The 24,873-nt window shown below is 38.6% G+C and overlaps 1 protein-coding gene across 1 annotated transcript in view; it reads right to left on the minus strand.

The window, feature by feature from the left end:
• Window positions 1-24,873, minus strand: part of LOC149217702 (alpha-mannosidase-like) — a 551,513-nt gene that overhangs the window by 308,768 nt on the left and 217,872 nt on the right. The window contains exons 17-19 of the mRNA XM_089393048.1: window positions 2,572-2,640; window positions 2,375-2,434; window positions 2,126-2,197 (exon numbers count right to left, since the gene is read on the minus strand). Coding sequence (XP_089249174.1) covers window positions 2,126-2,197; window positions 2,375-2,434; window positions 2,572-2,640 — 201 coding nt within the window. The remainder of the gene's footprint in view (window positions 1-2,125; window positions 2,198-2,374; window positions 2,435-2,571; window positions 2,641-24,873) is intronic.

Here is a 24,873-nt window from a genome sequence, read left to right on the forward strand (position 1 = left end):
GGTAGAGAATGAACCAGCACCAGCAAGAAAATACAGGAAAACATTAAAGAAGAGGATTCAGTTTGCGGAGGAAGCCTACTGTGAGAACACCAATAAAGACATCAGAAGGATAATCCAGCATCTGGAGGAAGAAGCGACCCAGGGGCAATCAGGATCAGAAATGGAGGACTGGGAATACCTCCTCCCGGATCCAGGGAACACGAGAGGCCGCATGACTCTGTATAAACAGGCCTTGCATGTTTACTGGGTCATGAAAAGGCTGCTGGCGAAGGCGATGGAACAAGTGGCCATGGAGATGGCAGAACTGTCACAGGGAATCCCAAACTTGAAGAAAGAATTGCAAAACATTCAGGTCACTCTGATAATGCAGGATAAAAAACTGGAGGAGATACAGCAGCAGATAAAGGAAACCAACCCGGGTATAAAGAAAGAAGAGGAGCAGCAGGAAGTCATGGCGGACTAATACTGGAAGATATGTATATACTGTCTGTAGTTTTTTGTGAAAACGGTTGAATAGTTTAGTTTCTATTTTCAGTTAAGAATGCAAACAAGAAGCAGTAGTAATCTTTTCGAATGTATAGTTTACATAGCATGGACAAGAAGAATCAGTATTTTTTGTTTTTGGATGGCTGTCAAAAACTTAAGGTGGCCAACAGACCCGGTTTCCCCTCGGGGCGGGTTGAGGCCACCATGAAAATGTAATGGTTTCAATTCGAAGTAATGGAAAAAGAATGGTCCCTCCTTAGTTTACAAAAAAAAATAATACCCTCATCTGTAGTACTGATTTTCCCTTCGGGGATTTTCCAGGGAAAATTGGTCCAAAATATTGGTGTTAAAATTTTATGTGTGTTATTTTCTCAGTTCCTGTGATTATTTATTTGTGAAATTACTGTTGTGTTTTAATTCAGTATTTGTCATGAATTAATTTCCAGAAGACAAATAATCTGCAATGATAGAAGATTAAAAACCAGTGACTGCAATAGAATTTTCACAGGCCACTACCCTGTTGTTGCTAATAGGTCTAGTTTATGCCTTGTAGGGTTTCCCTGCCCAAGGCCTGCTATATTTTGTGGCAACAAGCCTCTTGAGAGTTGGCCAAAAGTGAACGGCAATTTTGCAAACATTGGCATCAGGTTAAAATCGGCAAGGGTATGGAAAACCAAAATATCGTAAAAACTGGGAAAATATTAGTAAAAATCGACAAACATATGCAGAATTAAGATACCACCAAAATATCGGTAAAAATCGACAAACATCTGCTAGGCCAAAAAATTGTGTTTTCACGACAGGATGTTTGCAACACTAGTGAACGGGAAGTGTATTGAGGTGACAGTGATAACCTCTCATCCATTACCCCAATGTGGCATTTGTGAATCTGTATTTTTCACTTGGATGCTAGTTTAGGCAGTAATGCAGTGATAAGGCTGAAAGTTCACAACAAAGAGATCTTGGAAACCTTATATTTTGAGGTGAAATTTCTTAGCATAGATCTTACAAAATTTCAATCCTCTTGCTATTCTTATTTCTAGAACTTTGAATAATTTTCAAATTCAACCAAAAAAAAATCATATACATTAAAAAAATCCTAAAACCATTACTTGTGCAAAACCTGAAAATTGTCATTTTTTGTAATATACTCATTGCACATATCTCATTTCTAGTAACATACATTCAAATTAGTGATATATTTCTTCAAAAGTATCAGTCACTAATGAGGATTATGAATGAAACAATTGGGATGTGAAGATTTCAGATCATGGTTGTTGTTATTTTTAAGGATGCTAAATACAACAATAAGGGTAGCTAGTAAAAATAAAATCAACCAAAGTGGCAACATAGGAAATTTGTTCATAGTGACAACATCCTAACGAAAAGAACCAAAAGACACTCAAGAAAAAGCTGAAATTTGACATAGAAAGTTAGATAATCTCTACACATTTATTGTTGTTTAGAAAGTATTCTTTCCCTGAGAAGGTTATAGCTCACCTATTTCCAACTTTTGCTATTTCTATCTTCCACATTATTTAATATACAAGATTTTTGTATATGAAAGGATATGTCATTAATAAATATATTCTGAAAATAAATCCACAATTCTGTAAGAATTTTGAAAAGATGTTTCTACCTGATAGATCCATGAACTGAATTCTTCATGAACTTCCTCAACCAGAGGTCCCCTCATGATAGTCAATGGGACCTGCAAAATAAACCACTTTGTAAAGAAATATACATTGTCTTGACATCTTGTCCAAGAGAATACATTTTAAATGAAGTGACATATTTTCCATGAAAGAAACAATGTAGTGATCAGATCCTTTAGTCTATTGCGTGACTACGGTGATGGGATGCTATCACAAGGTTGCAACATTTATACCAATCTTGAAACAGTTGTTGGAGGGGCACCATTTGGACGAAAGATATATGCTCCAGAAGCCTTCAAAAACAAACATAGATTTAACACAAAATGATATTAACAAAGAAGGAAATGAAAAACTTTGAATATGCGCATGAGGAAAAGTAATATATGTTCCACAATTTTGTACTTGAAATGTGGAAATAGTATTAAAATACCTGTTTGTCCGTACCATTGCCATCATTGGCACCATACCAAAGATATGACTGATGCATTGGAACCTTTACCTATTGCAACAGAAATAAAACATTAGCCAATTTCAGTATAAGCTACATATGGACAAGATAAAATTCACCATGGAGTAGTACTAACTAGTGAACATGCTTTACTTTGCAGATAGTGTTATTTTGTATCTTGATGTAGAATCATAACAATGTTGCTCCTTTTTCATAGATAAGGCTTCTGAATTTTTGTTAATTGTGGAATATTGAAGCTACAAAACAGTCTTTTTGACTATTGACTATGAACATACCTAATCACACATAGATGTTATTTGATGATACTTCACGTAAATGAGCAATGCATACTTGGATTGTTATAATCTTTCTATGAAACTTTTACAATACTGCAAGGAAACCATGCATAAATTGTTGTACTCCGTTGGAGATAATGTTGATTTCTGGTAGCATTGAATGTGCTCTAAGTCTCAAATTTTGCGAGGCTTAGACATATCTATTCCACAATACCCAGAAATCGTTTTGGGAAATTCCACTCAGAGACAGTTTTATTAAAATAATTAATTACTTTTAATGGGACACAGTCTAAACATAAGAAATTAAAATAATTAAAGGGTATTAATTTAAACTGTGGGTGTAACTTCTAGAAGAAGACGAACATCAAGTCCAAATGATCTAAGCCATTGATTAGAATCTAATTTGGGCCGTTTCTTCTCAACTGGAGGATTATAAGAAGGACATCGAGGGGCATTTGGAACACACACTAGAGGTAGATACTCAGTTACCCAAGTAAGATCGATTTTCTCACTGGTCAAAGTTTGGCAAGAGAAAATCGAATGAGAGGGAGAGTTGCAGGTGAGAAGAAGAGAGAGAGAGGGTATCAGAATAAGTCTGGAGGTCAAGAGCAGAAGACGCAAAGCGAAGGGAGGATGACGCAAAGGCTGTGACATAGAGGAGGGGCATCACAGAGGCAGTGTCACACTGGGAATACGCAGCTCTCATGCAGGTGCTGACGCAGTGAGACGCAAAGGGGGCAGCAGGTCCTCTCCTGGATCAGAAACTCATCAAGAAGTGTCTATAAAATTTCTCACAGAGAATCCTCTTCTATTCTGTTGGTTGTATCTTGTACATGAGAATTTTGTTGAAGAATAATAAAGAAACCCTCATTTGCTGCACTAGTTTTTCCACATTGGGTTTTTCTGGGGACAATTGTCCAAAAATAATTTTGTCATCGTGTTTATACTTGTGCTAGTATTTTTCTTTATATTCACTTTCCGCATTATAATAATTGTGAAGATTGCAGTAGAATTTATTTCGATATTTGTTGTAGAAACACTGTGAATAACTTATTTCTGAGTTAATAAGTATAAGAAATAATATTAATCACTGCAGTTGGATTTCTATTTAGAAATTTTCACATGGTATCAAAGCAAGGTTAAGTAGAAGTGCAGACCGGAAGAGCCAGCGTTAAAGAGGAGGGAGTTCAAAACTATTGTATGGGAAGAAAATCGAATCCCAGAAGAATTGTGTAGTCCAGCCTAGGAGGGAAAAATTCTTGTTGACCACTACTGGTCAACTACCCATGCAGTGCACCTCCTTCCTGTTGGCAGAGAAGGATAGCTCCTGAGCGACATGTCCGTGCCAGCCTACAGTCATCGACAGCGTGATCGTTTTTGTTGTAAACCCAGTCTGCATGTTTAAAATGTAAATAATCTAAGCAGATCAGAGTCATGTAAGTAAAGTTGCCTAGGTGGACCTAACTTTCTAATGACGATCTGCGTCCCGGGAGGTTTTTAGTCTCACCGATCCATGGATCGGCAGAGTTTTCCTTCAAACCCAACCCCAAAGCCGGGATGCATTTCGTTATTAGGACTTTAGGAGAATCCTAGCGTGTTACTCTGCTAGATTATAGTTGTGTCGCAGATCTGGGTGGTCTATGAGGGTCTATGTTAAAGTGGATTCATCCCTTTGAGATGTAAATTGTAAAAAATTGTAAAAAATCATGATGAAATGTGTCTTGAGGGTTGAAAATGTTGTAAATCCCCTCATGAGTCCTAGGTCCTAGGTGATGATTCCAACGGCTGGGTTTGATGATCCGTCTTAAGATAAATTTAAAATTTTTTGTTTTTAATGAATAAAAATAATAAATTCATATATAATAAAAAAATAAAAAATTTAAAAATTTAAAAAATTTAAAAAATTTAAAAAAATAAAAAATAAAAAGCATAAAGCAAAAACCCTAAGCAATAAAATAATAATATTTTTGTGGATCACCCAAAACTAGCCGTTGGGATCATTTCCTTTATGTAGGGTCTTAGGAGGTCATTTTCAGTTTTATCTGAACTGTGAGTCTGTACTGAAAGCTCTTCTTGTAAACTGGTTTCTGATTAATAAAAAAGACTTTGGGGTTTCAAACTGGCTGGTGTTACTCTCTGGGATTTGCTGTGAGATTTTTGCTTTCCTGCATATTTCAGTTTTCAGCAGTTAAAATAGCTGTTTTTCAGAGCATTGTGAGTACAGGTAGCTTGCTCATGTGCTAGGGTTTGAATGTTGTAGGGTTTCTGGAAATGTGGCAGGTATCTCCATCATTTCTTGAAATCTAGCAGCATTTCTTGCCCTCTTTTGCTGATGTTTGCTTGAGGTGTGCAGGAAATTTTTAGGTGAAGGTTATTTGTGGGCGTTTGGGGAAGTTCTGGGCTGAACCAGCCGACTCCCACAAGCTGTTCTGTGCAGAGCCCAGCTGTTTTTGCCCTGGGTTAATCTTTAGGGGTTTATTTCCTGTTTTACATGAGGGATTTTCTTTATTTCACAGTAAAGTTCAAATGTTTGGTATCTTGAAAATGTTACTGTAATCATGGTTAAATCTGGCTGTTCTAAGAGCTGTAAAATTTTGATTTCAGGTAATCTGGAAGGGTTTTACTCCAAAATTTTTTGTGGATATCTGCCAGTTTTCTTTTCTTGCAGGGTATCTATCATCAGGTGATGTTGCAGCTCAATTATAGTGACCAGGTCGTGGGTTAAGCGTGAAAAGGTGCGTTCTGCAAGCTTCAAGACATCCCAGGTATTTACAAAACCCCTGCTGTCCTTTTAAAACTGCAAGCAACACTGAAACGACAGAGAAAGTCTAGAAACAAAAATGGAAGCGTGAATGTATAACAACTCCGGTTTTAGATTTGAGTAACTTGTGATTTGACTTCTGGTGTAACGCATTTGTATGTTTTCTTCATAATCCAAATACGCTGCTTGCTGTCTGATCTCTCACGCCTCTATATGCAAAACGCTGTATGCCTTCCAGTTTCAAACAGTCCCTACACTTACACATTGCAAACCCCTCCTTCCGCCATCCGACCTGTGCATTTCACAACCTGCAAACAATCCCATTCACTTGAAGAAGCTTCGACCTGCACTGATCAAATAACAGAAAGAAGCAAGAAATCGGTCTCTCCTCCTGCATCTGGTTGTCTCGCCCTTGAATGCGGTCACGAAATACCCTGCCGGCCTTGAAGCATCTGCGTCTTTTCTTTTGACCTGCGGCTGCATCAAATTAATTGTTTCGTTCCCATTTTGGAGGCATATCAAAATCTTTCAGGTGAGCTCCCGTTCCAGCCATCGTTTCAAAAAGAAATCGACCCGTAGGCCTTTCCAAGCCCCCGCCATCGAAAAACTGGAAATCTGAATGCAGTGGCATCGCTTTGGTAATTTCGTATTTGTTTCCTCATTGATTTTTCGCGTCCCCAGGTCGAAGTCTCTCAGTATTTGGCGTATCCATCTGCGTCTTCCCTTTGAGTTTTGGCCTGCGGCCCCGTGCCTATCGGAGCTCTGTCCCGTTCACCTGCAAGCACCCCCGCCGTCGCATCCTCTCACCGCACCCCCGTCTTTCCTTTGTGTCTGTCTCCTTGCAGCGTAAGTCTGTCTATGGCCAGGGTTTAGCATTCAGGCGTTTAAAAAAAAAAGGGAGTCGCACGATTTTTGCATGTCGTTTTTTTTTGGAGTTTCATGGTTTCGGTTCATAGTTTGGTAGGGTCTAGAGTTAAGCGTAGGTTAGATGTTTAGGATTTAAATTTACATAGTTTCATTAACATTTAAAATAGATTTTGGTACTTTGTTTTATTTTTTTATTTATTTTTTTTGTTTAATTTAGATTGTAATTTGTTTAGCTTAGGTATAGCTTGGATTTCAAAAAATTTATATTTTCAAATAAAAATAAAAAAAAAAAAAAATCAAAAAAAAAAAAAAAAAATTTAGTTTTCTTTTGTTTTAAAAAAAAAAAAAAAAAAAAAAAAAGAAAAAATTGTGTGTGGAGAATTACTTTTACTACATTCAGTCGTTTATCATTGCATATCTTTACGCTGTGATCTGAATCTAAATTAGATATCTGGTTTTACCGTGTTTTAAAGCAATTTATCTCTCTTAGTTTGCTGGATATCATTATTTGAAGAGCGTTGTGGTTTTATTCAATATTTAAAGCATTGCTCTCTTTTCTCTGATGATTGCTGTCCGTGGTTCATATTTTTCGATCATCTAGCTAGTAATCATTTAGATCTCTTAAGGCACTGGTCTGCTCAATTCGTCAAAGTCATTTAGTGCATCTCGTCTCCTGGCCCAACTGTCTGGCAGTTGGCCTTCATCTTTCCTCAGGGTCTACCCCCCTTAGCCGTGGGAGACAGGCTTAAACGGAGAGACCAGGGATCAGAGTGACAGCCCCTGGTCTGAGCGTTGTCGTGCCGGTTTGCGCGACAACATTTTTTGGCGCCGTTGCCGGGGATAGAGTTTTTCTGTCCTTGGTCCTTGTTTTTTCAAGCTTTTCCGTGCTTAGCTTCTTGTTCAAGTGGCGACTCCACTTCCATTATTATCTGCGAGAGTGTACACTAGAAGACATCCAGGCAGTCTGTGCAACCCCACTCCGGATCCTGAAAAGGTTTACAGGGTGCGGTCACACAAACTCGCTTCTCGTGCACTCCTTACAAATCTTGGACAAGAAGCCCTTTCTGACGTTCATCTGCTCTTTAGGGGTCAGGTTAGGCGCAACACCATGAGTCTGTTGGGTCCTTGTGATTTCTCTAACATTCCCGGAGCCCCCAATGATATTCCATCTGTTGGGATAGACAAATTGCCTAGCTTTCATGGAGATAATGCCATTACTGTTAATTCCCATTTGCGAGATTTCAACATATGGATGGCTAAGTACGCTAGATCTCCTGATTTTGATCATGAGGATGTCAGGATGACCCTTTTTATCTTGACTCTAGGAGGTGATGCTCATGACTGGTTTACAGAAAAACCTCCTAATTCTTTTGACTCTTTACAATCAATCATTAATTCATTTAGAGAAAAATATGGAGATAAAAGAGAGGGACGACATCTTGTAAGAGCTCTTACTCTGATGAGAAAGAGAGAAGACGAAACTGTTGAGGAATTTAATAGAAGGTTTAATAGCATTATTAAAGAGCTACCTCAAGATTATAAACCTTCAGATAAAACTCTCCAGGATTTTTATATTGATGCCTTTGGTCCTGAGCCATCTTATGAGTTAAGGCGTGCTAAACTTACTGATTATCGAGCTTACCAAACCTTAGCTGTAGAACTTGAGAAGGACAAGGCAGCTTCTGGGAAGTCTGAAATCCCAGGTTATGACAGGGCTGCTACAAAACTGAAGGAAACTAAGGGAAAAGCAGCCCAAGAGCCTGAAAATGAACTTGTTCTCAAATTGCTTCAGAAAATTGAAACCATGGAAATTAACCATAACAAGGAGATAAACACTTTGCAGAATAGGTTAATTCAAATGGAAAGAGCGCAACCGCAAAATTTTCAGCCTCGAAATAATAATAACAAAAATAGTAACTGGCAAAGAAAGGGTCAAACTAGTGAGCAGAGGCCCCCTAATCCGCTTACCAATCTGGTGGATGATGCTCCTCCCTACTGTCGTGCTTGTGCTGATTTTCACGAAGAGTCCTCTTGTCCCATTATCAGAAGACTTCTCGATAATGGAATGCTTGGGACAGGTGAGCAAATAAACGTAGTAGGGAGCAAGTTCCCTTTGCCCATGAATGATTGGATAGAGGTTAAGGAAAGGAGCTATGATGTTGTGAGTCCTCAATCCGCTTTTAGCATAAATAGCCTTGAAGACGAAGATGACATTTTGGCTAGGTTATATGGTGAGAAACCTTCTCCTGAGAAAATTCTGGAAATTGCTAGAGATAAGGGTTTGACATACCAGAGAAGGGATAAGGATCAGAGCGGGAATCAAATTCCTCCTCGAACTTTAAACCCTGGTATAAATTCGGGAATAGATGTCGATTTGGGGAGTTGGTTTAATAATGCTAAAATCTGGGTTCCCGTCTCTGAGATCGCTAAGATCCCTTCCCAAAGAGACAAATTACTAAAAGCAATTCAGGGTCCTCAAGTCAACGCTTCTCAGCAGAAGATTCGTGAGGTTGACTATCATGATGCTCCTATTTATCTGCAAAGCGTAGATGCTGATAACAAGGATCATCAACCCTTCTTTATCACCTTATTAGTCAATGGGTATAAATTGAATAACTGCATGTTGGATTCAGGCGCATCTGCTTGTGTTATGACTAAAAGGGTTATGGAACAGCTTAACTTAAGAGTTTCCAGACCCTACTATAATATATGCGCCATGGATTCTAAGAAGATCGAGGTACATGGTTTAATCAAGGATTTGCAAGTTCATCTTTCGGTCTACCCAGACATCATGGTTGTTATGGATATTGTTGTCGTTGATGTACCTGATGCTTGGGGTATGCTGTTATCTAGGAAGTGGGCCTCTGATCTAGGGGGAAGCATTCAGATGAATTGGTCATATGCTATGATTCCTTCTCCTAGCGGTGACGGTTTTGTTAGACTGAATAGAGAGCCTGAGAGGAAATTTCATGTTGAAAATCCTAAAAAGCCTCATAACGAGATAATTAAAGAGAAATCTGACATCGGGAACTATGCTATCATGTCCAATTTCATAATTCCTCCCGATGATGAGATTAAAAATCTTAAGGATGAAGTCTGGTATATGTATTTCGATGGTGCGTTCTCTAGTCATGGTAAAGGTGCTGGGATTGTGCTTAAGTCTCCCCTTGGTCACGTATTCAAGTTTGCCTATCGTCTAGAATTTGAAGCAACCAACAATGTCGCTGAGTATGAAGCCATATTGTTGGGCCTTGAATTGGCCAAAGCTTTGAAGATTAAATTGCTTAACATAAAGGGGGATTCCGATCTGGTTATCATGCAGCTTAAGAACAAATTCACATGTAGAAATCAGAGATTAAGAAACTATCGAAATGCTGTGTGGGATACTATGGAGCACTTTGATGCCCTTAACCTTGAAGCAATTCCTAGAGAGCTAAATAGTTCGGCAGATGAACTTGCCGTAGCTGCTAGCACTTTCCAGTTGTCTGATGAGTTAATCAACGATAAAATTAAAATGGAGATAATATTCAGACCATCTGTCCCAGACAACTCAGAGCATTGGCAAGTTTTTAATGATGAAAAGCAAGTCGTTCGTTTTCTCAATAGTTTAGACGAGTTTGAGGATTTCCGGCTAGTTTCTGGCGAGGATGGGTCTTTAGATCAAGGACATATCATAAATCCCACTCCCAGAAATGTAGTTGCCTTAGAGCAATATTTTGATCGGCATGATGCCACGAAGCTGAGAGAAGAAGACAAGTCGGACCCAGGCGAGTACCTTGAAGTTAACATTGGTACTTTTGAAAGTCCGAAAATGGTTAAAATCGGTAAAGGTACTAGTCTGGAGGAAAGGAAAAAGTTAATTGGTTTACTTCGTGAATATCGTGATGTTTTGGCTTTTTCCTATGATGAGTTGAAGGGCTACAGGGAAGATATTATGGAACATACTATTCCCTTAAAGGACGAAAATGCTAAACCTTTTCGGCAGAAACTTAGGCAGATTAATCCTAAGTTAGCCCCTCTGGTCCAAAAGGAACTTGCGAAGATGCTTGCAGCAGGAATCATCGCTCAAACTAGGCATTCGACATGGTGTTCGAATTTGGTGATTGTCAGGAAGAAGAACGGTACAATAAGACTTTGTGTCGATTTTAGAAACCTTAATCTAGCATGCAAAAAAGATAATTACCCTTTGCCAAAAATGGAAACTTTGCTGCAAAGAGTAACTGGGTCTGGAATGATGTCGTTGCTAGACGGTTTTTCTGGTTATAATCAAGTTTGGGTTAAAAAGGAAGATCGACACAAGACCACATTCACAACACCATGGGGCACTTTTGAATACATCAGAATGCCGTTTGGGTTAACAAATGCTGGGGCTACTTTCCAGAGGGCCATGGATTATGCCTTCAAGGGGTTAATTGGGAAAATCATCGAGATTTACCAAGACGATCTTACTGTGTTTTCTAAAGATGGTATCAGCCATATAGATCATCTTAGGAAGGTTTTCGATAGATGCAGAGAATATGGAATTTCTTTGAATCCGGCTAAATCTGTCTTTGGGGTAACTGAAGGGAAACTTCTGGGTCATATCATTTCTAAGGAAGGAGTCAAGGTCGATCCTGAACGAGTTGAAGCAATTCAAAAGATTCCTCTCCCGCATAACCTCAAGTCCCTTCAGTCTTTCCTTGGAAAGATAAATTTTATTAGAAGATTCATCCCGAATTATGCAGAAATAGCTAAGCCCATTCAAAGTCTTCTGAAGAAGGATGTGAAATTTGTCTGGCAAGAAGAGGGCAAAAGGGCTTTCCAAGAAATCAAGTCTGCTATCGCGAAGGCTCCTGTCCTTGTTAGTCCTGATTACTCCAAAGATTTCATGATTTTTTCTTTCGCTTCTGAGGATACCATTGCCGGTGTCTTATTTCAAAAGAATAGAGAGGGTCACGAGCAGCCTATCGCTTTCATGAGTAGAGCACTTCAAAATTCCGAATTGAAGTACAATACCATGGAAAAGCAGGCCTATGCCCTAGTCAAGTCTCTTAAGCATTTTAAAACTTATGTGGGTTATTCTAAGATCATCGCTTTCGTCCCACATTCTGCTGTTAAGGACATATTAACTCAAACTGATTGCTTAGGGACTCGTGCTAGGTGGGTTACTAAGATACAGGAGTATGATTTAGAAATTAGACCCACTAAGCTGATCAAAGGCCAAGGTTTGGCTCAAATGTTAGCTGAAAGTAATGAAAAGACTCTTGGTTTGTTCTGCCTTGACGATCTTTCTTCACCAGAATTAAGAAAGTTAGCTGAGCATGAATGGTATCAGGACATAGTTCACTACTTAACAAATCTTGCTTGTCCTAACCACTTAGTCGCTCATAGAAGAAGGGCTCTTAGACTAAAAGCCACTAAGTACTGCCTTATGAAGGATGGCCTCGGATGGAGAAATCCAGAGGGCATAGTGCTTAGGTGTGTTGACGATGTTGAGTCCAAAAAATTAATCTCCGAATTTCATTCAGGATTTTGTGGTGGTCATTATGCCGCTAGGACTACTGCCCACAAAATCCTGAGAGCTGGCTATTATTGGCCTTCGATTTTTTCTGATGTGCACAAGTTTGTTAGATCTTGTCAAGCCTGTCAACTGTTCACTGGGAAACAGAAGCTTGCTGCCCTTCCTCTACAGCCTGTTATTGTAGAGGCACCTTTTCAGCATTGGGGTCTGGACTTCATAGGGAAGTTCCATGAAAATTCTAGCAATGGCTACTCTTGGATTTTGACTGCTACTGATTACTTCACTAAATGGGTAGAAGCCATTCCTGCTAAGAATGCCACTGAAAAGGTGATTATGGATTTCATTGAGAATAACATCATTACTAGATTTGGTGTCCCCGCTAAAATCACTACGGACAATGCCAAGGCTTTTAGTTCCTCAGAGTTTACATCTTTCTGTTTCAAATATGGCATTATCTTATCTCATTCGTCGAATTACTATCCTCAGGGTAATGGTTTGGCTGAATCAAGTAATAAAAATCTCATAACCATTATCAAGAAAATAGTAGGAGATAACAAGAAGTCTTGGGACAGCAAAATCAAGTATGCTTTGTGGGCGGACAGAATTACTAAGAAGAAGTCTACTGGTAAATCTCCCTTTGAATTGGTTTATGGCTTGGATGTTACCTTACCTGTGCACCTAAAATTGCCAGCCTATCAGCTCCTCCAAAATTTTTCCACTGATAAAGATGTTGTTCAGAATAGGATAGATCAGATTGTGGAATTAGATGAGACACGTCAGACAGCGTTTGAAAATATATGCAAAAATCAATCTAATATTAAGAAAAGCTTTGATAAATGCTCTAGATCTAGATCTTTGCAGGTTGGAGATATGGTTTTGCTTTGGGATCGCAAAAATGAAAAACCAGGAAAGCATAAAAAGTTTGACAGCTTGTGGTTGGGACCGTACATCATTAGAGATATAGCTGGACCGAACTCATTCCACTTGAGCAGATTGGATGGTGAACCACTTCATCTACCAGCGAACGGCCAAATGCTCAAGCTGTTCTTCAGAGATGATATCTGATGCCATGGGGCATCTTTTGTATTGTATTTCTATCCCTACTCCTTGTCTTTTCAGCATTTTTCTGTTTTTAGGATTAGATTTACTTTTCATGTTATTAGTTAGTCAATAAATGAAGAGCTTTTATTTTTCCTGTACTTAATGCATATGATGATTTGGGAATGGACGCTACTTATTCTTATTTGTGTGTTGTATGGATGCAGATTCTGGATTCTCACATTCCTACCAGTGCAGCAACGTGTCCCCAAGTAGAGCCAGATGTTGACCACTACTGGTCAACTACCCATGAAGTGCACCTCCTTCCTGTTGGCAGAGAAGGATAGCTCCTGAGCGACATGTCCGTGCCAGCCTACAGTCATCGACAGCGTGATCGTTTTTGTTGTAAACCCAGTCTGCATGTTTAAAATGTAAATAATCTAAGCAGATCAGAGTCATGTATGTAAAGTTGCCTAGGTGGACCTAACTTTCTAATGACGATCTGCGTCCCGGGAGGTTTTTAGTCTCACCGATCCATGGATCGGCAGAGTTTTCCTTCAAACCCAACCCCAAAGCCGGGATGCATTTCGTTATTAGGACTTTAGGAGAATCCTAGCGTGTTACTCTGCTAGATTATAGTTGTGTCGCAGATCTGGGTGGTCTATGAGGGTCTATGTTAAAGTGGATTCATCCCTTTGAGATGTAAATTGTAAAAAATTGTAAAAAATCATGATGAAATGTGTCTTGAGGGTTGAAAATGTTGTAAATCCCCTCATGAGTCCTAGGTCCTAGGTGATGATTCCAACGGCTGGGTTTGATGATCCGTCTTAAGATAAATTTAAAATTTTTTGTTTTTAATGAATAAAAATAATAAATTCATATATAATAAAAAAATAAAAAATTTAAAAAATTTAAAAAATTTAAAAAATTTAAAAAAATAAAAAATAAAAAGCATAAAGCAAAAACCCTAAGCAATAAAATAATAATATTTTTGTGGATCACCCAAAACTAGCCGTTGGGATCATTTCCTTTATGTAGGGTCTTAGGAGGTCATTTTCAGTTTTATCTGAACTGTGAGTCTGTACTGAAAGCTCTTCTTGTAAACTGGTTTCTGATTAATAAAAAAGACTTTGGGGTTTCAAACTGGCTGGTGTTACTCTCTGGGATTTGCTGTGAGATTTTTGCTTTCCTGCATATTTCAGTTTTCAGCAGTTAAAATAGCTGTTTTTCAGAGCATTGTGAGTACAGGTAGCTTGCTCATGTGCTAGGGTTTGAATGTTGTAGGGTTTCTGGAAATGTGGCAGGTATCTCCATCATTTCTTGAAATCTAGCAGCATTTCTTGCCCTCTTTTGCTGATGTTTGCTTGAGGTGTGCAGGAAATTTTTAGGTGAAGGTTATTTGTGGGCGTTTGGGGAAGTTCTGGGCTGAACCAGCCGACTCCCACAAGCTGTTCTGTGCAGAGCCCAGCTGTTTTTGCCCTGGGTTAATCTTTAGGGATTTATTTCCTGTTTTACATGAGGGATTTTCTTTATTTCACAGTAAAGTTCAAATGTTTGGTATCTTGAAAATGTTACTGTAATCATGGTTAAATCTGGCTGTTCTAAGAGCTGTAAAATTTTGATTTCAGGTAATCTGGAAGGGTTTTACTCCAAAATTTTTTGTGGATATCTGCCAGTTTTCTTTTCTTGCAGGGTATCTATCATCAGGTGATGTTGCAGCTCAATTATAGTGACCAGGTCGTGGGTTAAGCGTGAAAAGGTGCGTTCTGCAAGCTTCAAGACATCCCAGGTATTTACAAAACCCCTGCTGTCCTTTTAAAACTGCAAGCAACACTGAAACGACAGAGAAAGTCTAGAAACAAAAATGGAAGCGTGAATGTATAACAACTCCGGTTTTAGATTTGAGTAACTTGTGATTTGACTTCTGGTGTAACGCATTTGTATGTTTTCTTCATAATCCAAATACGCTGCTTGCTGTCTGATCTCTCACGCCTCTATATGCAAAACGCTGTATGCCTTCCAGTTTCAAACAGTCCCTACACTTACACGTTGCAAACCCCTCCTTCCGCCATCCGACCTATGCATTTCACAACCTGCAAACAATCCCATTCACTTGAAGAAGCTTCGACCTGCACTGATCAAATAACAGAAAGAAGCAAGAAATCGGTCTCTCCTCCTGCATCTGGTTGTCTCGCCCTTGAATGCGGTCACGAAATACCCTGCCGGCCTTGAAGCATCTGCGTCTTTTCTTTTGACCTGCGGCTGCATCAAATTAAGTGTTTCGTTCCCATTTTGGAGGCATATCAAAATATTTCAGGTGAGCTCCCGTTCCAGCCATCGTTCCAAAAAGAAATCGACCCGTAGGCCTTTCCAAGCCCCCGCCATCGAAAAAACTGGAAATCTGAATGCAGTGGCATCGCTTTGGTAATTTCGTATTTGTTTCCTCATTGATTTTTCGCGTCCCCAGGTCGAAGTCTCTCAGTATTTGGCGTATCCATCTGCGTCTTCCCTTTGAGTTTTGGCCTGCGGCCCCGTGCCTATCGGAGCTCTGTCCCGTTCACCTGCAAGCACCCCCGCCGTCGCATCCTCTCACCGCACCCCCGTCTTTTCTTTGTGTCTGTCTCCTTGCAGCGTAAGTCTGTCTATGGCCAGGGTTTAGCATTCACGCGTTTAAAAAAAAGAGCCGCACGATTTTTGCATATCGTTTTTTTTTGGAGTTTCATGGTTTCGGTTCATAGTTTGGTAGGGTCTAGAGTTAAGCGTAGGTTAGATGTTTAGGATTTAAAATTTACATAGTTTCATTAACATTTAAAATAGATTTTGGTACTTTGTTTTATTTTTTTATTTATTTTTTTTGTTTAATTTAGATTGTAATTTGTTTAGCTTAGGTATAGCTTGGATTTCAAAAAATTTATATTTTCAAAAAAAAAAAAAAAAAAAAAAAATTTAGTTTTCTTTTGTTTTAAAAAAAAATAAAAAAAAAAAAAAAAAAAAGAAAAAATTGTGTGTGGAGAATTACTTTTACTACATTCAGTCGTTTATCATTGCATATCTTTACGCTGTGATCTGAATCTAAATTAGATATCTGGTTTTACCGTGTTTTAAAGCAATTTATCTCTCTTAGTTTGCTGGATATCATTATTTGAAGAGCGTTGTGGTTTTATTCAATATTTAAAGCATTGCTCTCTTTTCTCTGATGATTGCTGTCCGTGGTTCATATTTTTCGATCATCTAGCTAGTAATCATTTAGATCTCTTAAGGCACTGGTCTGCTCAATTCGTCAAAGTCATTTAGTGCATCTCGTCTCCTGGCCCAACTGTCTGGCAGTTGGCCTTCATCTTTCCTCAGGGTCTACCCCCCTTAGCCGTGGGAGACAGGCTTAAACGGAGAGACCAGGGATCAGAGTGACAGCCCCTGGTCTGAGCGTTGTCGTGCCGGTTTGCGCGACAACAATTCTCATGAGAAAATATCTCTTTGAGAGAGTCAATAGAGAAGAAGATTTCAAAATTTGAAGTTTGTCATTGATAAAGGTAGTAGCATAGAAACTTCAACGCAGAGCAGTCTTCAGGAGAAGATGTAGTTTTTCCTGCAGCAATTGCTGGGGCAGGATAGCATCAAAGATCATTAGAAAAATAGCACAAAGACGGAAACTCAAGATGTCTCTGAATTATCTTCTAGATTAGAAGAATAATTTGCATGCCTAGCAAGTTCAACGTCAGCAAATGTTTGGTACATTGATAGCGGGGCTTCCGCCCATATGACTAGAGTACGAGAATATTTCTCGAGCTATCAAGAAGAAAAAATGGACTTATAGGTTACTATGGGAAACAAAATGAAGTGTACTCCTGTAGGGAGAGGCATTATAGCAATTTAGACGAAAGCGGGAACCAACATCCGAGCCACCAATGTTATGCACGTGCCCGGGTTAGGAATGAATCTGATTTAAGTATCCCAGTTACAGGACAAGGGATACGATGTATACTTCATTGGAAAGAAAGTATACGTCAAGCATCCAAGCTGGAAGAGGAAGAGACAAATTGGAGCTCAAAGCAACAGACTGTATAGGTTGCAGCTTGAGTCTCCAATGCAACTGATAGGCAACAGTCATAATGGTGAAAAGGAACTGAATGAATTATGGCATAGGAGAATGGGACACTTACACCATGAAGCACTGTGGATGCTCAGAGAGACTGTTATAGGAGTTCCAGTCCTTAGTACTGATCATGATGATTTATGCAGAGGATGCGTACTAGGGAAGTACGCTAAAACAACTTTTCCAAAAGCAACAATAGAGCAGAAAGTGTATTAGGATTGATACACTCAGATATTTGTGGTCCAATGTCCACAAGAGCTCTTAGTGCTAGTGAATACTTTGTCACCTTTATTGATGATCACCTTAGAAAAACTTGGATCTATTTCTTAAATACCAAGGATTAGGTCTTTGATCGATTCAGAGAATTTAAGGTTCTCATTGAAAACATGATAGGGAAAAAGATAAAGGTATCGCGTTCAGATAATAGTGGAGAATATAGGGACAAAGACTTCACAGATTTCTGTGTAAAAGAGGGCATCAAAAGAGAGTGGACAACTCCATATAATCCGGAGCATAATGAAGTAGCAAACCAGAAAAATAGAACTATTGTTGGGGCAGCAAAAGCTATGTTGTATGATCAGGACTTGCCTAGATTCTTATAGGCAGAGGCTTGTAACACAACGGTATATATACAAAATAGAACTCCTCACAGAGTGTTGGGGAAGAGAACGCCCGAAGGTGTCTTCACAGGGAAGAAGCCAGAAGTAAGTCATCTCAGGATATTTGGAAGCGTGGCATATTGTCACATTCCAGATAAAAAGTGCAGTAAACTGGATCAGACTGTAGAAAAGGGGTACCTCGTAGGATATAGCGAGACCTCAAAGGCATACAAAATCTACATTCCTAGCAGCAGGAAGATTGTAGTGAGACGGGATGCGAAGTTCATGGAGGATAGAGCTTTCAGGAAATCTCGAGAGATGCCAGCAGAAGGTCAGTCAGTAGATGTTCCATTAGTCCAGCAGCAGTAGGGGCAGCAAGGAGGACAGGCAAGAGGACAGACACTTGGATCGAAAACTGTGACCAGTACCAACATTTCCTCAGAAGAAGGAAATCCAGATAGTTCCCAGCAGATGGAATGACAGAACCAGGAGGAGGAGTTGATTGAGCTTCCCACCACCAGTGGTAGAAACAAAAGGGAAGTACGACAGACGCTGAGGGTCACAGAGGAGTTTGTTGGAGCTCCTAGAACCGAGAAGAGGCAGCGTAGATAGCTTGACAGATACCAGACCTTGGTAGCATAGGTTGAAGAACCCTCTAGCTTTTAGGAAGTTATTCAACACCAAGTTTGGGTGGATTCCATGGTAAAAGAGTATAGTTCTATCATGATGAATGATGTTTGGGAAGTAGGACCTAGACCAGAGGATAGATCAGTTGTAGGATCAAAGTGTATCTACAAGATCAAGTATGCTGCAGATGGCAATATAGAGAAGTACAAGGCTAGGTTCATGGCAAAAGGGTATGCACAGAAATAAGGAATAGACTATGAAGAGACCTTTGCCCCAGTAGCCCAATATACCTTTATCAGATCTGTTATATCCCTAGCAGCTCAAATGGGATGGGAGATTCACCAGATGGATATCAAGACAACATTTCTGAAGGGGGTGATAGAAGAAGATGTGTATATAGAACAGCCTGAAGGTTTTGAAACGCAAGAAAAGAGAACTCATGTGTGAAGATTAAAGAAAGCCCTATATGGGCTCAAGCAGGCACCCAAAGCATGGTATGGTTGGATTGATAATTACTTGTAGCAGTTGGGATTCGTCAAGAGTGATGCTGATCCCAATCTCTACTATTTAATGGAAGAGAATGAGCCACTTATTCCGGTATTATATGTGGATGACTTGTTTTTAATAGGGCCATCTAAACTCATATAGGACTGCAAGAAGAATCTTGAAGCAAAGTTTGACATGAAGGATATGGGGTTGATGCATTATTTTCTAAGGTTGGAAGTTTGGCAAAAGGATGGGGACATCTTCCTTGGGCAAGGAAGATATGCTACAGAAATATTGAAAAGATTCAAAATGCAGGATTGTCGACCCATGGCTACTCCCATGATCACCAACTAGAAGAAAATAGATGCATCAAGAGACAAGAAGGTGGACCCCACCTCGTACAGACAACTCATTGGGTTGCTCATGTATCTGGTCATTACTAGGCCAGACATTTGCTTCGCTATCAACACCCTTAGTCAATTCATGGTGGAACTAAAAAGGGTGCATTGGGCAGCAACCAGGCACATTCTGAGGTATGTGCATGGAACAGTGGATTATGGGTTGAAATACCCCCGAGGGGATGACGTTAGATTGAATGGATTCATAGATTCAGATTGGGCAGGTAGTTTAATAGACCGAAAAAGTACCTCTGGGTACTGCTTCAGTGTTGGATCAGGAATGATATCTTGGTGCAGCAGGAAGCAGAAGTCAATAGTTCCCAGAGAGTCTCCTAGGCATCCCCCCACCTAGCCGGGGTCTCTTGTGGTTATGCCTATTCTTTCATGGTTTTATTTATTTGGTCTTAAAATTAACTTAACACCCCAAAACATTAGAGTAAATTTCGTTTTCATAGATTAAATTTTATTTTATACTTTAGATTAGATTTCAATTTTGCAATGTAATGAATCCCATCAGGCTCTATCATGCTCTTTGCCATTGCAGGTCTATGCCGATCCTTGCGCGTGACAAGAAAGAGCTTGTTGGTGGTTTAGTTTAATTAGGGAAACCAATTCTACCACTTTTTGTGAGGTTGGGGGAAGGTAAGGTTGCCTTGTGAAATCAAGCTAGGAGCTAAATTCTCATAGTGTTGGATCTCCTTGCAACTGGTCAACTTGTGAAATCAAGGGAGTACTCATTGAAGCGAAGCTTCCTCCCATTGGATCTCCTTCTGACCCTCTGAAACCTATTCAAAGAATAAGTTAGAAGGGAAAACACACGCTTAGATTAGATTCATTTTCTTGCAATCACATGGGTTGTATACCCTCATCTCTACTATGCACTCACTTCACTAATTAATCTAAACCCAAGTGAAATCTAACTTAATAAACTTTACCAAGAACGCATTCCACAACATTTCCTACAACATTTAGCATTGGGTTATTATTTCATTTGCTATATTTATTTTCAAGTAGCATTTGACTTTTCAAGCATTAGTATTTACTTTTCGCAAGGTCTGTATCCATTGTGAAACTATCCTGACCAAATAGGATGAATTTCAGACACTGCATTTCAACGTGATACAACGGGTATGCAGTGAGCCGACTAGACCTCAATTGGTCAGCTAAAGTTTGCATATATGTTCACATGAAACACTTGCAATGGTGTAATTTGTTTTATTTATATACAGCTAATGTATATCTCCTTTCAGTGCTAAGTGGGCGCAAGAATAATCTTGTTGCACACAATATACCATGATTAATCCACTGTAACAGCGCAAGATCAGTTTGTCAAAGGTTACAACATATGTCGTATGTAATTCACTTCAAAGTTCTTCATGTTACAGGAGATGGAGAATTGAATTAAGAAGCTGAAAACAGGAAAGGCAAAGGACTTGGTTGAACTTCAAGCAGAGTATCTAAAATGGGGAATGAACACTCTTGCACCGCACATCATGGAAATATTCAACAACATCATTCAGCAAGGATTCCCAAGAGACTAGACAACTAGCCTAGCAATACCCCTTTTTAAAAGTGGAGACATTAATAATCCATCCAACTATAGAACTATTATGATCAATCCTTTGTTTGCAAATCTTTTCAACAGCATGGTAGAAAACAGAATCAGTAAGTGGGCAGAAGTAAAAGAAAAGAGGGCAAGAAGACAAACAGGTTTTAGGCCGAAACATTCTATAGTGGATCATGGTATCATGTTGAGACACATTGTTGAAAAGGTTTGGGAGGACAAAGAAGAAGTATTTTGTTGTTTTGTTGACTTCAAAAAAGCATTTGACACAGTTCCTAGAGATAAGTTGTGGTGTAGGATGGAAGAACTTGAAATTCTTGTGCATTATAGAGTCGCTGTTCATAGACTTTATGAAGAGGTGAAATTCAAAATTAGAACCTCAACAGGTATTTCAGAAAGCTTTAGAAGTGACATTGGAGCCAAGCAAGGTTTCCCTTTATCCCCTACTATTTTTTGTTTATTTATTGATAAATTGGAAGAGTGGCTAAATCTGCAAGGTGGAGATGGTGTTCGGTTGTGGGAGTTTGCAATAAAGCTTCTTTTATATGCTGATGATATTGTATTGATTTCTAAATCGGCCCATGGATTGCAAATGCACTTATATGCCCTTGAGCATTTTTGTTGAGAAATGAGGATGCAAGTCAATACCAGCAAGACCAAAGCAGAGCCAACATACTTTCTTCTTTGAAGATAATGTTCTTGATGAAGTAAATGAGTACAAGTACCTCGGGATTGATTTCAACAACGAATTCAATTGAGAGGACAGTAGAAAGAAGAGAATTTTAGGAGGGTGGAAAGCATTATTTGCTCTACAAAATAGATGTAGAGAGGCAGAGTTATGGGATTGGAAAACCATTAAAGTGCTTTTTGGACTCCTAGTTTGTCCAGTGATGCTATATGGGTGTGAATTGTGGGTTAGCAGCACCCCTGTCTCCAAATGGAAACAAATTTAGAAAATTAAAAACGCTTGATCATGAGCAAGTTCAAAATAAAAAGTTTAGTACCTTATGAGATAATGTTGAGCGAAACAAGAACAATTCCCATCGAAGCAATTGTTATGCTGCGGGTCATAAGATATCTAAAAAGAAATGAACAAATGAGAGTAGGTAGATGGCCTAATGTTATCTTCAATGAAGGCATGAGTGAAAGAAAGAAAACATGTATGAAACAAAATTACACATGGATGCAAAAATGGAATATCTACCTCAATGCCTGTCCCACAAATAGCAAGGAGCTAAAGAATTTTGTTATGGAGAAGTTTCGTAAGAGTTGGGTAGAAAGAAGCACTAAATTGAGGAATTCAACCCTACATGTGATCTACAACAAAAAATTTCATTGGAGCTAGCATTTTGTGGAGGGAAAAGTTTCTTATTGCTCAATTAAGGACCAACTCGTATCAACTTTGGTGTGAAACAGGATGGTGGAAAGGCCTAAAGAAGCTTGGGAAGAACCGTTATGTACATTTTGCACGTCTAGGGTAGTGGAATTGGAAAAACATTTCATTTTGGAATGTGATGCATTCAAAGACATCAGAGAAAGTTATGAGAACGTGTTAGCATTAGTTTCTCAGCATTGTATTTTTAGCGAGGGGATTGTTGGAAGGTTGGGCCAGCTCATCATCAATTTGAATCGAAAAAGGATTGAATTGTAAAAAGCGAAAAACAGGGAACTAATGGTCTCATAGACTGTTTTTAGTGTCATGGACCTTAAAATACCATTTCATTATTATGCATATAACATAACTATATTTCCTCTATTTCTTTTGGCGACCCCTCAATTATGAAAATAGTTAGTGACGGGTAATACAAATGTGCATCGAGAAATAAATTTAACTATCCATTGTATGAGATGTATCAATGGTTTTTAGATGAACAAAGGATTGGGTTTCACTTCCACTTTTGACGTCTGTTGGATCAAATTTGTCAAATATATATATATATATTATAAAATTAGACTGTAAGTTATTAATAAATTCCAACATTCGTTCAATGGGGTATTACAAATGTGCATCGGGAAATAAATTTAACTATCCGTTGTATGAGATGTATCAATGGTTTTTGGATGAGCAGAGGATTGGGTTTCACTTCCACTTTTGACTTATGTTGGATCAAATTTGTCAATATATATATATATATATATATATATATATATTATAAAATTACACTGTAAGTTGTTAATAAATTCCTACATTCATTCAATTTGGAATGGTGAATCCTGACATAACAAGGGAAGGGAATCTTATGATGGTCACAATCTGATTTTGTATATATATATATATATATATATATATAGATATAACTCGTAATTTAAGTCTGGATAAATAGTCAAAGCGATAATTGTGTCATGTAGTTGAGAGACTCATTCTACAACCCAGTATGATGTGTAATGTTGTCAGTCTGCCATCAAAATTGAATTGAAATTTTGCTCATGTTAGCCAAAATAAAAATTATGAAAAATCTATACAAAAAATAACTATACAAAACATTTAAATAATGTTGGCTCATAAAAAAAATTACACGTTAAGAAATTGGATCTCTCTCGGCTCATGTTAGATTTGTATTTAAGATGGATCTATGCTGGTATATATTTTTATTTCAAAAGAAAAAAATAGGCATTCTTCATTACAGAACTGAGAAGTTACATAATTCAATCTGTCACATACACCCTGGGTAACAATACTACAATTTCCTTCTATGCCCTACCGGATCCATGATGTGGACTGTTAGATTCAATTAATAGACTTACATTCCAGATAATCCCTTAAGCATAAATTATAACTTGGAGAACAGAATCAATCATGGCATTCAATCAAAAAGATTTGAGCGTCCAGACTTCATTTCTATGAGGACTCAACACCAGCATTAATGGAATGTTATCATGAATATACCGTAACTAGCATAGCCATAATCATGATCATAGTCCTACTGGCATAGTTGAAAATATTATTGACATATATCTTATGCAATATGAATAATTAGCTAAACGATGCCTCTGTGGATGCAATTCACCTCATGATGCATAATGCATAGCATAAACAACCTGAACCACAAACTATACCATTTCACATCTTAAAACATAATCACTCTTTATACATAGTTGTCTCATGCATAATTAATCACCATTATTCCATCATCTCAGAGCAAGGATTATTCATGCATCTTACACTCACAAATTCTACAACATCAAGAGTAATAAGATAGCACCATGCAATCGTACTCATAAGTTTAAAGATGTGACAACAAAAAGAGTAAAGGGGCCACATACAGTACATCCCAAGCAATTGAAGTAAACTAGCTTAGTTGAAGAAAGTCACTTGGAAAAACCGAGCACCGCCACCCAACCTAGAACTGTCTTCCACCAGTTCACCCCCGAGCCGAGAGTTCTTGCCATGGATCAACTGCTCCCTGTTGATCTCTTCAATGGGTATTTAATACCCTCTTTCATGATATGGTTTCCATTAGCAGTGTTCCTCTTTTACGGATCTTTTTTATCCATTTACCTAGACTTTTCCCAAAAAAGCTCACCTTTCTCTCTCGTGAGGTTTTTCTTCATAAAAGCTTTCCTTTCTCTCCCGCAAGGCTTTTATGTTTTTCTTAAACTTAGCATCTTTCTCCAGCTAAGTAGCTTAATGGATATTTATCTCCAATCCATTAAGCTTATCTAGAATTGGATCTAGAAGTCTTATCATGAAGGAATTATCCCTTCCCATTCACCAATGGGATTTGGCAAGAATCTCATCTCTTGGTGTCTCGGTTTTCCAAGTGATTAAATTATTTTATTTAATAATAAAGTATTTACTTTCCTTGTTACACATCAAACCTAGCTTTTCTTAGCTTAGGTTAGCAAAGTTTTACATACAATGGAGGGGTGTTACATACTCCCCCCCTTAAATTTACACCGTCCTCGGTGTATTACTGCATCTTACAATATTATTTCCTCGTTCATAGGTAGTTGTCTCTGAATTTACAGGCTCCCATGGCCTTGCCATCTGATGTAGATCTTCCGATATATATCGGTTACAAACGAGCACATCTCCTTCCATCGCTACCTGTAAC

Source organism: Pinus tabuliformis, chromosome 1_1 (genome assembly GCF_031772625.1).
Source record: "Pinus tabuliformis cultivar Carrire ecotype Pingquan chromosome 1_1, CPIR1, whole genome shotgun sequence".
NCBI lineage: Eukaryota > Viridiplantae > Streptophyta > Pinopsida > Pinales > Pinaceae > Pinus > Pinus tabuliformis.